Raw genomic sequence first — 15,734 nt, forward strand, 5'->3', positions numbered from 1 at the left:
ACGGGGGCCCAATCAGAGTATGAGCCATTTATTACCCCCCTCTGCTTTCTATCATTGAGCCAGTTCCTTACCCACTTACACAGGTTTTCACCCAATCCGAGCTTCTCATTTTATATATTAGCCTATTATGCGGCACGGGGTCAAATGCTTTAGAGAAGTCCAGATATACGAGATCAATAGACTCTCCCAGGTCCAGCCTAGAGCTTACTTCATCGTAGAAGCTGATCAGATTTGTCGGACATGATCGCCCCCTCATGAACCCGTGCTGGTGAGGAGTTATACTGTTGTTCTCCTTCAGGTATTCTAGGACGGCGACATCCTATCTTTTGACAGCAAAACGCCAGCGACTCCCATAGACTCCTATGGGAGTCAGGTAAAATCACAAAAAAAAGGGTTGCGGCTATTCTTCGCTCACGCAGTTTTATGCTCCGATAGCCGCGATAATGTGGTTATCGGAGTAATAAAATGACGTTTGTGTGAAGGAGGCCTGAGGGCGACACCAGAGCACTGACTACTAACACAAAGTGTCCTGGAATATAAGTGACTATCAGGACCGCGAGCAGACGGCACAGATACAGCTGGTTGTGTACGCCAAAGGTTATGGATCTACTGAAGATCTACTCAGACTGTGTGTTCTATGAAGGGTTAACAAAATTAGCATCCTTTGTTACAACAGTGATTAGCACAATACGGTGCACGTTGTAACAACTGCAGGACATCATATACATATTAAACAGCATCATATACACTGACGGCCACTTTATTAGAGATCCCCATCTAGTAGCGTGGAGGGCATCCGTGGGCCTTCAGATCTGCGGCAACTCGTCGTGGTGTAGATCCCACTAGATGATGACATCGTCTTGAAGGAATACCGGCCCCTGTGGACAGGAAGCTTCTTGTAGTCCTTGCAGATTAGATGGCAGTGCTGACATGTTCTGACCGGCTGACAGGAAGGGGTCAGCGATTCATGCTGCTTGCACCAAATTCTGCCCTCCCATCAGCAACAGAGATCTGTCTCCATCTGACCAGGAGATGTTTCTCCGCTGCTCAGTGATACAAGTTTTGCGCTCTTTTGCCCGCTGGAGTCTGTCTCTCTTAGACACAATGACGCTGGAACTGGTCACCCGCTGTTATACCATCTGCACAGAGGAACGGCGAGTTGTGCGTTCGGACACGTTAGTTAGAGCTCCAGCATTTTAGTCAGCTAACCACACCATTGTATGAGAACCCCCCCCCCCCCTCCCCGTGGTTGGCAGTGAGCCCCCAGCTAGTCTAGCACTGATGACCGGCCTCGTTGGAAGTCGCCCCGATCGCTGGATTTTCCATCTAATGTGGATTCTCACTGAAACTGATCCACGGAAAACTTGTCACAGGGAGAATTACCATACAGGGGGCGCCAATGGTGAGAGGGCTGGGGCTGTAATAAAGGGGCGGTCAGTGTATTGCAGTAATCATTGGTTTTTCAGCACCCCAGCTATAGGTCTTGTTCTAGGATGTTCTATTCTAGCCGGACTGCGGACGAACGCCCTGATGGCCGCCGCTCCTCTCCCCACATCTCCTCTATATTTCCATATACGTTTGCATATTTTACATGAAGGAATTTGTTTGCGGTGATCCCTGCGTTCCAGATCTTTCTGTCATCCGTAGAACATTCCGCTGGTCGCACTTCTTGCTCGTATTACAGCTATCAGACCAGGATCCTCGCGGTTTTACTGAACCAGATTTAGGTCACTGTTGTAATATAGGTTCATTGGGAGCGTCCTCTTCACTCGGACGGCTGGTTGTCTGCAAGGTTCTGTTGAAAGTGTTTGTGAGTTATACAATGGAGCGTCGATATGTATCTATGGGGTTTAGTAACAAAGCAAAGGCTTCTTCAGATGACCGTATTTGCACCTTGTCTACATCGCAGATGCGTTGCGCTGAAGTGTATGTACATACAGTCATCTGAAGTAGCCCTAAAGAAGAAACCTTCCCTCTGTGGACCTGCTGTGTGAGGAGATCAGAGGATCGCTCTGCTCAGCATGGTTCCTGCAGGGCGGTGCAGCTGATAGCTGTGATTCCTTGTTCCAGTTTTGTATAGTTCATCCAGTCGTTTGCTCTTGTTCCTTCTCTAGTCCTGTCTTGTCTCGTCCGTCTGGTTAGTGTGTTTTGCTTCATTTTTCATATGTGTGCACTTCTACGTGTCTTCTGTTTGTGGTCCGTATTTGGTCCACATATCTGATTTATTTCTTACGTCTGTCATACGTTTTTCATATCCGCCCCGTGTGCTGTCTGTTTTTTTCTCTTATCCTTAAAATAGATCAGAACTGCATGCAATGACTTTTTTCATGCAGTCGATGTCCCTAGGGTGTGCTGCCACATTGAATAATATGGGTTCGTATGCTGTTTTTTTAAGGGACTTCACACAGACTAAAAAAAATGTTTGGGGTCTGGAGGCTTAATCTTAGAGAGTGTTTTATTCAGAGTCATTCATCGGGAAAATGTAGGACTGTTCAGGGACAGTGGGGTCTAGTGTTCAGGGACAGTGGGGTCTAGTGTTCAGGGACAGTGGGGTCTAGTGTTCAGGGACAGTGGGGTCTAGTGTTCAGGGACAGTAGTGGGGTCTAGTGTTCAGGGACAGTAGTGGGGTCTAGTGTTCAGGGACAGTAGTGGGGTCTAGTGTTCAGGGACAGTAGTGGGGTCTAGTGTTCAGGGGCAGTGGGGTCTAGTGTTCAGGGACAGTGGGGTCTAGTGTTCAGGGGCAGTAGTGGGGTCTAGTGTTCAGGGACAGTGTCAGGGAGAGCCGCTGCCAACATTTCTCAGGTTTAAGTTCATGCCATCTGTCCCAGCTTACATGACCAGCATCATTATATTCATCATCCTCATCATCTTCAAGTGGTTACCATCACCCTCCGCCTCTATCATCTCTGGGTGTATCTTTACTCGATGCTTTATGTCTATATTTCCTGGGACATCCCGATCCGACACTGTTTAGCTCTACTACTTTTAAGGTTTTCAGGACATTAAATAGCGGCACCGTTTGTAGCCCCTCCCCTTTTTACCGTAATGGAAAAATAAAAAATATATAAAAAAAAATAGTAGCAATGAAAAATGCAAAACAACCGACGGCGAAATGAAAGAGTTATAACTGAGAGTGGGGAGGAAAAAACAAAAATGAGGGAAAAATGGGCCGACCTTAAGGGGCTACTTGTGCTTCTCACCCTCATCTTCTCCTATCGCCTCCCATCAGCTTCCTCGGGGGTTGTGACGGGGGAGGGGCAGACTTCATCCTGGTAACTCTGTAACGCACTAATGAACAGATTTTAATCATTTTTTAACATTTGTTGCCTTTAGAACTTTACAACCAATCAGAAGTCGGCGGTTGACCACAGCTTCAAGGATCTGATCCGGGAGCTGCAGCGACAGCAGGAGGAGGTGAAAGCCCATCTGGAGCAGAAGGAGCGCTGCGCCGTGGAGCAGATCGAGCAGATCATAGGCGACCTACAAGTCAAGAGGGACCAACTCCAAGACCGGCAGCACGACGGAGACAAGCTGCTGCACACCACCGACGCCGTGCTCTTCCTGCAGGTGAGATCAGGGGGTGCCGGCAGTAAAAAGAGCCGAAAGCTGGAAGGAGGGAAGTAAACGGCAAGAGTGTAATGTGCAGGCCGGCGTGGCATCGTGGCATGTAACAGCGCTGACCTGTAAGGCTTAGCGATGTCACGAGTGGCGCACCGCCCAGCGCTTCATCAAGTGTATCCAGCGAGCTAGGATGTGAGGCGTGAGCATGTGGGAGTCGCTGGGATGACCCTCACAAGAGGTTGGCGGTTTTGCTTCGTACTGTATTTCTGACTGAGATGATCAGACAATTGCGTTCCCTATAGCGCTGCCTGCACACAGCTTCAGTAGACGCGGGGATCACGAAGGCGGGGAGCGTTACTGCTGTATACGCTATATGTTATATTACCAGGATTTAAAGGGCTTTTACATGACTTGCAATCAGTTGCACGCTGTATTAAGGGCGTCTACCCACCAGCATTTTTTTTTAACGCTGCGATATCTCTAGGGGGTAGAAGCCTTAAAGGAGTTTCCAGGACTTTGATGAATTATCAGATCTGACTCCCATCAGCACCCCATTGACTCAAGGGGCCACAGAACTTTGTTGAGTGCTGCGTCACCTTCATTGTTTACCAGGCACAGCGCTGTACATTTTCTAGTGGCTGTGCTGGGTACTGCAGCTCAGTCCCATTCACTTGATCTTATATACTGTACAGGCCATCAATATCAAAGTCCAGGAAAATCCCTTTAAATTAAGTTGCCTATAAGCACAGAAGGCCAAAACTGATAGGAGAAAAGACGCTTTAATGACAACTTGCTGAGAGATTCTGTCAGGAACGGAATGGTGGATTCTCCTGCCACCCATGCAACCAACTCCCCCCCATGCAGTAGGACTCCCTCAAATGTGTTCCTCATAGTATCATAATTAAAAATGAGACCCACCTCATGAAGGAAAAGCCTCTCTTCTTTATAGTATTGTGTCCCTCGAAGCAGCCGACAAATCTCATAACTCTCCATCAGTTTATAACGCGTTGCTTAACCCCTTAAGGACCAAGCACGGTAAATATCCAGAGCTTGGTCCTGGGCTTTAATCCCCGACGACAGTAAGAATACAGCGTGGGATTAAAGCCTCTGCTGCTGCAATCAAGCAGGAACAGGTCGGGTCCTCGGCTGTCTGACACAGCTGAGAACCAGGAGGAGAAGGGAGAAGCAGTTTTATAATTACTTCTGCCTTCTCCTTTCCCGAATGCAGAACGCTCAACGAGGCAGTAAAACCGCCACATGGGTAAAATCCCTAAACAGCATCCGGTCCTTTAGGTACAAACCAGCCTGGTCCTTAAGGGGTTAATACCAGAGAGGAACTAAGGTCCGTGTTAAAGCAGAACTATTTGAGATGCTGAGATCAAACTAACAGAGATTTTTATCTTCGGCCACAGAAAACCCAGAATTTTATCCCAAAAATTAAAAATCGTAATGGGCACGATAGAGCCTTCCCTCGGGAATATCCGGGCCGTTGGGACTGTGTCATCTAAGAGGCCAATTAGCCTCCGGAACGTTCTGTATGGAGAGCGGAGTCTATGACCCAGACGATCCGCCCGCGGCTCCGGGGTGTAAATCCGTCACCGGCCGCACCTCTACGCTTTATGAATGCCGTTTATCGGAGTTACAAGTGATCACTTGCAGCGTTACGGGATCCCATGAGGCCGGCGGGAATCGTGGGAACTGGGGAAGCATCTCCCCATTTGTGATACATTCAGTTCTTGTAGACCGACCCTCCCTGGTATGAGGCAGGGCATGCAGGGCATTGGCCATAGGGACCCAACGCTCATCTCTAGGCGCCAGTGTGATACAATCAGCTTATTTTTTTTAACCCTTTTAATGCTGTCATGCATAAAATGTAGCCTTCTTGGGATGATCCATGATGACCCTTCAGGTACAGCAGATGCCTATAGGATGCTGTCCAGTTTAGGATCTGTAGGCATTAAAGAGGGGGCCAAGAGCTTCCCCTGGATCTATGCGCTCTTAGGGCATAACATAGAATGGGGTCCCCGGCTCTGGACCCCCTCTATGACTCAGTAAGGATGGCTGCAGCTCCATCTCCGGTCCTGTAATATGGGATTCTCACTTCTGTGGCCGCAGCTTCTCCCGGGAATATCACCAGACTGCTGGGGGCACCTGAGAAGACCCCCATTATGGGAGGGTTTGTGCATACGTCATTCCCTGTCGCAGGATATCCACAGACTGGAGCCGCACTTGCAGATGTGGGATTCAGTGGGACTGACGGAAGTTACCGAGCGCTTGGATTCGACTATGTCCCTCAGCCCTGCTGAAGATGAACCGTGGTGCCCGCCTCTCCATTCAGTCTCCTGCCAGGGTGCAGTGAGCCCGCGCGGAGGAGATGGGGACAAGGGACCCGCTTTCACGGGATCTGTGGGGTCTCAGCGGTGAGACCTCCACTGATCAGACACTGAGCATCTATCCTGTGGATAGCCGATAGAAGTCCACTGTGGTACGACCGCTTTGACTGTCTATGGGTGGAAGTGATTTACAGTCGGGAACAGTAAAGCGGCGCCATAAGCACTAAACACGCCGACTGTCGGGAGAGCTGCTGCTTTAGGATTTATCCATATGTTTTTGTCATAAACAAGTATGGATCTCTATGGAAGAAGTACGGGTGAGACACAGACCGAGAATACGCCCTGAAGGAGATGCATTAGAGACATCCCCACATTCCCTGTTACTACAGATGCAGCCAGGTTTAACTTGACTTGGTGCATTAAGATCACTTTCTGTGCTGCACTTTATTTCCCCTTTCAGTAGCTTAAAATAACATAACTTGTCGCTGGAGGCGCTCACAGTCAAGTTCAGCTTTGCTACATCCGTACGGTTTAAATATCCTCTATATGTTGCATTAGCTAAACTGCAGAAAAGCTACTAAGACCAATGACTGCCCAAATGAGGACATGGAATAATCTATCAGTTACATCTGCATGTCTTTTTTTTTTCTAGGAGTTCCAAATGGTCATTAGAAATGCCCCTCCGATCCCCCCCCTGCCCACCTATACTGTGACACTGGAGGCGGACCGTCTCACCCAAGCCATGGGAGTCTTAAGGGAAGAAGTTCTTACAGTCGGAAGGAAGAATGTGGACAAATACGCCAAACTGGAAGCTAATCGCAATCTGGTGGAAAAGAACGGTAAGACAGATCAATATAATAACCAGTGCAGAGGATCCCAGTGTGCCGCCCCGCGTGTCCGTCACATGGCTGTAGTCATTACGTAACCCTGATGAGAGTTGTAGTCCTACAGGCTGCCCTGAGCAGCTCTATGGTGTTTATGTACATTTAGATCGTCAATGAGGGAGTACAGGTAATTAGTAATTAGTGACATTGTGTTCACTTCCTAATTCTGCAGTCAGTGAATGCTGCAACAATGTAGATAGTTGTCATAAAAGTGTCCTGTAGAAGGAGCCGACTGGAACTACTCGTTAGCTTTATTTATAGTGCAAAGAGGAACAAAGAAATGCATAGTGTCCAATCACTGGAGACAATGCCTCGTTACAAAGTCTAACACAAACAAAATCCAGCAGGTTTGGATTCTGTGTCATCGTGTTACATGCGGCACACCACCAGAATCACAATGTTGCAGTGTGACGCTTTGATCTTGGTGTCACATGACTAAAGTCACCGTTCAGATTGAATACTAGCATTTTCTACTTTCACTCTATTTGGCAGAATTTCTAGAACTTTCCTGGAGCCACTCCACTGCTTTTCAGGAATCGATGGAAGATTATGTCCCCCTGATTGAACAAGTATACATATACTTCATCTGTGTCAAGTGAAATGTATGTCCTAGGGGGACATGATCTTCAGTTAATCTGTTTTTTATTCAGGTGCCTACAGTATAATGAAGCATTTGGCATATTATGTCTATGATTCATTACATTTATTTATCATACCCTGACTGCCCCTTTATTAGTCCCCCGGCCGTCTCACCATTGGCGCCCCCCTGTATGGAAATTCTCCCCGTGACCCCGGAGTGCAGCATAAGTTTTCCGTGGATCAGTTTCAGTGTGAATCCACATTAGATGGGAAAATCCAGCGATTGGAGCGACTTCCAATGAGGCCGGTCATCGGTGCTGGACTAGCCGGGGTCTCACCGCCAACCGCGAGGGGTTTCTCATGTAACGGTGTGGAGAGTATATAGAGAATGGCGCGATCAAGCAAAAACATACAATGAAAGAGGATCCTGCGGACGGAAACAACTCGTCACCCAAAGGGGTCCAAGGAGGATGTCAGGAATCGTTCTGACCAACAGGCTGCACAGTCAGCTGAATACAACACTGGAGTTCCAACTAACGTGTCCGAACGCACAACTCGCCGTTCCTCCGCACGGATGGTATAACAGCGGGCGACCAGTTCCAGCGCCATTGTGTCTAAGAGAAACAGAAAGACTCCAGCGGGCAAAAGAGCGCAAAACTGGTATCACTGAGCAGCGGAGAAACATCTCCTGGTCAGATGGATGCAGATTTATGTGCTGATGGGAGGACAGAATTTGGCACAAGCAGCATGAATCGCTGACCCCTTCCTGTCAGGTGATCAGAACAGGTTGAGTCCAACGCCACTGGGTAGGGGTCTCTAATAACGGGTCCGCCGGTGTATATTCTGCTGTGTTACCATGTGATGTCATTACATCATACCTTTCCACAAGGTGCGCCGTCTTGTGCTCTAATAAAGTGGCCGTTCGCTGTTTGCACACAGGACGCTGTCAGCATTACATTTGGCCCATATTGGGTGACGGTTTTCCGACCGCACCTTTGTGGTGACCCGGTGACTCCTAGTAAAGAGTCCTACCCGTCCCCAGTACAGAGTTCAGACACTTCGGCATTGTCCAGAAGTTCATAGAATGTGATTCCCTTATACTACATAATAAATTAATAAAAGTACCAAAGTCCTTCGATGATTCAATTCCGGCTCCGCAGTCGCCTATAAATAAAGCCATGTAATTACTCTGCGTGCGGGGGGGGGGGGGGGGGGGGGGGGGGGGGGAGGGGGATGAGCCATGTAATTAGTCTGCGTGCGGGGGGGGGGGGGGTACTTCCTCTCTCGTCCGGGTCGTCTGCCATGCTTTATTTCCCGGGCTGTTGTGTGGAGGCGGCGGCCTGCAGAGGAGCTTAATTGCTTTTCTAGGTGACGAGTGCAGAAACTTTCATGTCATCCCATTTTCTTCACTTTCTTTCTTCGGCTGGAATTGAAATCGGTTTTGGAATAATATTATTTTTGAAAAATAAGGGTCGTTAAATCCAAGAATCGGAGTTTTGGGGCGAATGGGATTTCATAAGTTGTAAAATGTTCAAAAAGTTGTGAATGAGGTTTTGGTTTTCTGCCGGGCGTTTTTATTGGACGGTCTTTCTAATCTTCAGTCAGATATTAATCTTGCAAGGATGCTTTGGTCGGGCTCATGCGGTAGAACAGGAGAAGCATTGGAGCCTCCTTCATATATCGTTACAATCCAGTTCTGAATTTTGTGAATAAATACAGCACCAGAACCAAGCTAAGTACATAAATACTGGAACAAAGCTTATAACATAAATGCAGCCCAAGAAGTAATCTCAGCACATAGCTACAATACTAGAACCAAACTCCTAACATTAAGACAGCACCAGAGCCAAGCTCATAACATAAGGACACACAAACCAACCTCAGTGCATAAATACAATACCAGAGCCAAGCTCATAACATAAATACATAAATATGGTATATTGTATTCCATAATGTCTGACTTTTCACACTTTTACGCTGGCCCTGCCACTTTAATAGAAAGCAAGTAGGGCTTAGCATTAGGGGGTTGGGCTGCTTTCGGCAAATCACATTTTTGCTGCCGAATCCGGGGCTGGCGTCCGCCTCCGAGTTCCGCAGCCATAACCCCGCATAGCATGCTATGGAAAAATGATTCTTCATGCACACGAGCAGAAAGCAATTCTGGTTTCTGCTCGCGAATGAAAAATTGCAGCATGCTCCATTTTCCTGCGGTTCCTGCACAGACGGCTTCCATTGAAGTCAATGGAAGCTGTCCGACCCGCGGCCCGCCTGAAATTGACATTAGATTCCTGCGGGAAAAGTAAAAGTTTCTGAGCTTGGCTCTGGTGCTGTATTTATGTTCTGAGCTTGTTTCTGGTGCTGTATTTATGTTCTGAGCTTGGTTCTAGTAGAGTATTTATTCACTGAGCTGTTCTAGTGCTGTACTTATATTATGTGCTTAGTGCTGTATTTATGTACCAAGCTTGGGTCTAGTATTATATCCATGTACTGAGCTTGGTTCTGGTGCTGTATTTATGTATTGAGCTTGGTTCTGGTAGAGTATTTACTCACTGAGCTGTTCTAGTGCTGTACTTATATTATGTGCTTAGTGCTGTATTTATGTACCAAGCTTGGGTCTAGTATTATATCCATGTACTGAGCTTGGTTCTGTATTTATGTATTGAGCTTGGTTCTGGTAGAGTATTTATTCACTGAGCTGTGTTGGAGTGTTGCCATCTTGCTGCCTTGTGTCCATGTAGAATACAGGCAGACTGCCCATCAGTACTATATATATAATATATATATATAGTTTTTTCTTATGATGGGGCACCAAGACGTCTTCTGCCATCTTACCCAGGGCCGGCAGTGGCCCCCATAGATCAGTCGGTGGGGTCACTCACCTACATGCATTATGTATGGTCACCCTGAAGAACTAAGGCTCTCCTCCTGTCCCTTTGGCCGCTCGTTAGATCGCTGCACTTTGGGGGGATTTTCAGGGATCGCTCATATAAAGCAGACACGACCTTCATTAAAGAAGCAGGGATTTCTGTTGGTAACTTTTGACAAAGCGCCGACTTTTTGGTCCCCAATGAAAGGCGCTCGGCGATGCTCCGCTACTAAATGTAGACGGCTCCTTCCGCTGTTCGGCTCAGATGCGCCCCTTTCATCTCCGTGTCGGGGCAGTAAAGGTGCGCTGCCGTTGCAATCAGTGACAGCGGAATGTATTAGCAGTTCCTCGGGTCAATCTGTTTGATAAAAGCATTAGTGCTGATCTGAATGATCCTGCCGGGCTCAGCGTGAGCAGAAGGCGCCGCCATCATTGATCTCCACGCCAGAACGCGGCCGTACAATGCTGTCATCATGGGTTCAGCTCATCGACACAACCGCCTTTCATCTCGGCGAATGAGACATTTCCTGCCTGAGATTGGAAGGTAAAATAATATTCTAAGCAGGAAGGTCACGATGAGCGCCATGCGGCGCGGTCACCTGCCTGTGCGATTCATCAGCACACCGCACGCGGCAGCGGCTGCTCCAGTATGTCAGGATAATGATCAGGCCGGGATGACACTGTGCAGGCGATGAGGGCTGCTAATAAACAGGACGTCTGCAGCCAATATCCTCATCGTGGGGCTTATTCACATGACTGATTGCCACATCGGCGTGCTGCTCGCAGATCTCTGCGTTCGGACAGCGCCGCACCCATTACAGGCAGCGGGGCAATGAGCCATTTAAAAATAAATTGCAGCATGTCGTATTCTGCTCAGCGGGAGCGCAAAAATGGAAAAACGAAGCGCAGACAGAGGAGGCCCAGCGCCTGCTCTGTTCCTCATGGATTATTGCTTAACGATCCTAGAATAAAGTTGGGCCTCCGTCCATTTTTTTCCGCATTCCAGATTAAGACGGGCTGGAAATAGAAAGAATCTGGTGGCGAGCGCAGCGCCGAGAAGAAGCAGCAGCCGAAGCGCCGCGAGCCGCAGCCTCCTCTTCAGTTCTGCTGGTGGAAGCACTGCAGGCGATCCTATGAAAAGTAATGAGATGCAAAGCGCAAAATGTGGAAACACGAAGGGAAGCATAAATATGGCGCACGAATAAACAGAAAGGCGAAACAATAAATATGTTCCGGAATCACCGGATGCTTTGTATCCAGCGATCTGCAGCGACTTCAATGATGAAGCAAATAAACAGAAGACGAACGTTGTATCCGAAGAGTCACGGCTCCAGCAGACGTCGGGCGGATCGACCGCCGGAGATTCGGGGATTTTATCATGTTTTCCTGCCAAAAATGCACCACAAAAAAGTCTTCCATTTTTTCCAGCAGATTTATGATGTTTTAGACACTTTTTTTGTTCAAGTCTGAAAGAAGGGGTGTGGCTTTCTATAAAGGGGAGTGGCCTAAATGTGACTTTTCTTATCAAAATGCACCAAAAATTTGTTGGAAAAGTAAACCAACCAATCCCGGTAGGCGGCCTGGGACAGACTAAAGATATCATCCATCCATATAGAGTGCAGACCCCTAGGAAGGCAGAAGCAAGGGCTGGAGGCGGAGAGCCTCTCGGTTGGTTTTATATATATATATACCGGGTTATTCCACACGATCCCCCGATGTGAAGCCCCCAGAACTTCTGGTAACGACATGCAGATACAGAAATCTGATATCAATGGAAACAGAAACTCATAGTTTATTGCACATCAGAAAGGTTTCCCCCTCGTAGGCGATCAGTGCGGCCCCCTCGGAGGCGTCCAGCGTACCCTCTCAGAGGCGGTCTGGGCGGCCCCCCCTCGGAGGCGGTCAGGGCGGCCCCCCCCCCTCGGAGGCGGTCAGGGCGGCCCCCCCTCGGAGGAGTCTGCGCGGCCCTTTTGTCACCGGACACACATGGAGCCTGTAGTTCCTGCCGTACACATTGTAGCGGATCACGTCTGACTGATGCAAGGGCTTCTGGGATGCCGCAGATCATGGCGGGCGGTACGGGGTCGTGTAGACCCTAATCACAAGGTGTAAGGTTCGGGGAACGTGGAGGATGAGGAAGAAGTCATGACTGTCGCCATCCGCACAGCCGATCCATCTGTTTCCCACTTCTGACCTCGTTGTGATAATGGGGGGCCGTCCGGGTGGGATTTCCTGTTCCGGCTGCGGCAGAAGCCACATCTGTAGCGTCCATAAAAAGTCCCCAGGAGAGTTTCCTCATGGATGAAGAAGGGGCGGACGCTTTCTACAGGTTATAGCGCTAAACACATCCACCGCGGGGGAGGCGCCGTACGCTCCACGGAGACCGCTGGTTTCCCCTCCCCCATATTCTGACATTACTTACTGTGAGCAAAAGTGGAAGCGGCTTCATCCCTAAACACCGCAGAGTCCGTGAAACCGTCGCTTCCCGTTAGTTCGCATCGTCTCGCAGAATGAACGTCGCTGCGCTTCGTCGCCCGGCTTCGGGGTCGGTAACCATTGCAGTCGGATGGGATAACATCTCCAACATTTGCGCAGAATCCTCCCCGCGGTCGGCAGCGGCGGGACGTCTTATTCTCTGCCCGCTCTGACGGTGGGTTTCTGAGGACCTTGTGTGAACCTTCCACGGACGCTCCGCTGTTTCCACGCTCGCTGGCGGCCGGCCGGATGATTCTCGCTTACAGATGAAACCGGTTTTCTTATATTCGAGGCTGCGCTGTGATTGGTCGGGCGACAAGGACGTCTTATTGGTAGAGATTCCTGCAAAATGAGACTTTTTGAGTTTGTTTCCGTTGATATAAAATGTCAGTATGGGAGTCATTAAAGGGGAGTTCTGAGGCGTCACATGGGGGTCACCTGTAGTAACCCGGTATATATATATATGATTATATCCTATTAGTTACATTGTAGCTCTTACAGCAGAGGAGGCAGCGGTGACAACATTGTGTCTCCAGTCAGCGGATCAGATAGTGTGATTAGACTAACATGACCAGATGGGACGTCCGGAGAAGCTGGTTGGTCGCGGCACTCTGAGACTCCTTTCACCGCAGCGTTTTGCGTCCGTTGAGAATCTCCGCCTCTGTTCTGTTTCTGGAGCTCAAAAAATGAATTTAAACATTTTTTAGTTTTTTTTGGTTGTTTTACTGGATTGGATCCCGCGGTCCGCTGCACTACTACTTCCAGGAAGGAGTTTTTTAACACGTTGAAACCAAAGGGGGAATAACTGAAACATTTATTTCAAATTTAATTCCACTTCTCAACCCCAAACGGAACAGAACAGGAAAACGGAAAGACTCAACGGAGGCAAAACGCCGGGGTGAATACCAAATTGTGTTGTTTTTGTTGAAACCCCCACCGAGGGTTCTCCCTTTCTTCTAATTTCCTGACCATTGTCTGTTCTCATGTGAGGTCTGCCTCTAGTAAGGAGATAAGAAGATGGTACACAGGAAATAGAGGAGAGGGATAACTCATACTGCCCATAGAAGTGTATAGAGAGCAGAGGGGAGTGGGGAGAAGGAGGGAAGGGGAAGATCAACTCTTACAGATGTGCTGCCAGAGAGAACTGAGAATTAGAGATGGAGCCTGCAGAGGGGGAAACTGGTGATGTACCCCCTGCGTTCTCTCTTCTTTATGCCCGTTGTGTGAAAAAGTCCTCCGAAATAAAAGCTTCTATGTTATTTCCATAGTTTTAGTGCGTTACATCCTACAGATAACATAGACCCCGTCTGAAGGCTGCATGCCCTCCAAACCAACTGCTTACTGCTGAAGTACATCTAGACGGCAGTAGTCCTTGATAGACAATTTCTTAAGGTTTTGCATCTCCAGCTCCCGGCCAGACTATGCGTCTCCATGGTAACGCATTGCTTGATCCTGCAGTCTCGCACTTTTTTCCTTTATCTCCTCCTTTGTGCTAACATACATTTGGGAGGTCTCTTCTGTCTGCTGGCGAACACCATGAAGGAATTACTGTATGACTGCAGTATCTGACTACTCGGAGGTGTTTCGCTGTCTGTTACCATGGAGACGCATACTCTGCCTAGGAGCTGTAGGCACAAAACGGTAGGATTTTTAAAGTCATGGTCAACTGCAAAGTTTCTTTAGTTTTCATTCTAGTCTGTGAAGGCGGACACGGCCGTGAAGAAACATTCAGACTTTGCCCGTTTCCTCTTACAAATGTGATTTAATCTTCTCTTCTAGTGGAGAACAGATACATGATGAAAGACCACGCCACCGAATGGACTCAACCACACGACTCGTTCGGAAGGTTCAGCTCTCTATTTAATGTCAAAGGTAACATTTAGCTTTACTTACGCCGATGTGAGGATGCTTCCCGTTATAGTCGCTGGTAGAATCTACTGGAAATATTGGTAATTATTGGATTGCCCGCACTAAAGTGTCTCCTCGTGGCTGAATGTATTGGCTACTACTCTGTCCCGCTAACGGGATTTCCAGGTCCAAAGGTCACCAACCTGTGACGTACCCGAGCGCAGGTTAATAATAAGGGAACCCAATATCGGATTACCTTAGTCTCTTTGGTCACGGGTGACGCCACCGTTTCTTCTGCAGCGGGGGATTCCTGGATGGTGGAGTAAATCCTCTCTCGAGTAGCTTCCGTAGGAAATTCCAAGTTGGCAGTAAATTCACACACACGGGTACTTTTTCAGACACGGCCTCTGGAAACAGACGGGCGACCGGTTGTTTTACTTTAATTTCCAATAACTAACCAGTTCAGCCGTTTCTTGATAAATGGTGTAACAGGGAGACCTCCCAGGATCACAGGGGAGACCACAGTCATAGTTATCTGTAGGCCCAGCCCGGCACCACGCTTGCTTTCCTCTCTCAATCTCTACCGGTACACACTCATGAGTAGAAACACGCTGAAGACTTCTGGGGTTGGCCGTCCCCGACAATCACTAGTCCATTCTCTCAGCTTCCTCCATTCTGTACCGCACAGGCTGAAGGTACCAGGGTGGGCTTCCTGCAGAACTCCCCACGCTCCTCTCTCTGACCGGACCAGTACAGCACAGTCCGGAACAGAACAGACTCCCAGCAGCCTCTCTCTCTCCCATATATCAAGTATGGTCACGTGACAGACAAAAAGATACATAACCCAGACAGTCAGCTCACATACCAGACAGTTAACCCTCTAAGTGCTGCAGCTATGCAATACACATCATTCTTGTAAACACAGAAGACAATGACATACATAGACAATTGCATGTATACAGTCATGGAGGGGCCCCGTTGTACTGGGCCACTAGACAAGATGGAGCCCAAGTCGCATCCTGCACGGCCTAACACACCCCAACACCCCTCGCTGCCACCACTGACCGTTTCTGACAGGTAGGTTAGCCACCTCGGTTTCTAATAGTCGACACACTTCGAGGTTATGGATCGCTTAAAAGTGTCAAGGAAACTGACTCCATAAAGTCTAAAGCTGTAGTCTGAGGCCGA

General features: G+C 48.5%; 1 protein-coding gene across 2 annotated transcripts in view; it reads left to right on the forward strand.

Annotated features, from left to right (window-relative positions):
* Positions 1-15,734, forward strand: part of TRIM29 (tripartite motif containing 29) — a 65,594-nt gene that overhangs the window by 25,322 nt on the left and 24,538 nt on the right. For both annotated transcript variants that reach the window (XM_066606087.1, XM_066606088.1), the window contains exons 3-5: positions 3,334-3,567; positions 6,547-6,733; positions 14,478-14,570. In XM_066606087.1, the coding sequence (XP_066462184.1) occupies positions 3,334-3,567; positions 6,547-6,733; positions 14,478-14,570 (514 nt within the window). The remainder of the gene's footprint in view (positions 1-3,333; positions 3,568-6,546; positions 6,734-14,477; positions 14,571-15,734) is intronic.

Source organism: Eleutherodactylus coqui, chromosome 6 (assembly GCF_035609145.1).
Source record: "Eleutherodactylus coqui strain aEleCoq1 chromosome 6, aEleCoq1.hap1, whole genome shotgun sequence".
Taxonomy (NCBI): domain Eukaryota; kingdom Metazoa; phylum Chordata; class Amphibia; order Anura; family Eleutherodactylidae; genus Eleutherodactylus; species Eleutherodactylus coqui.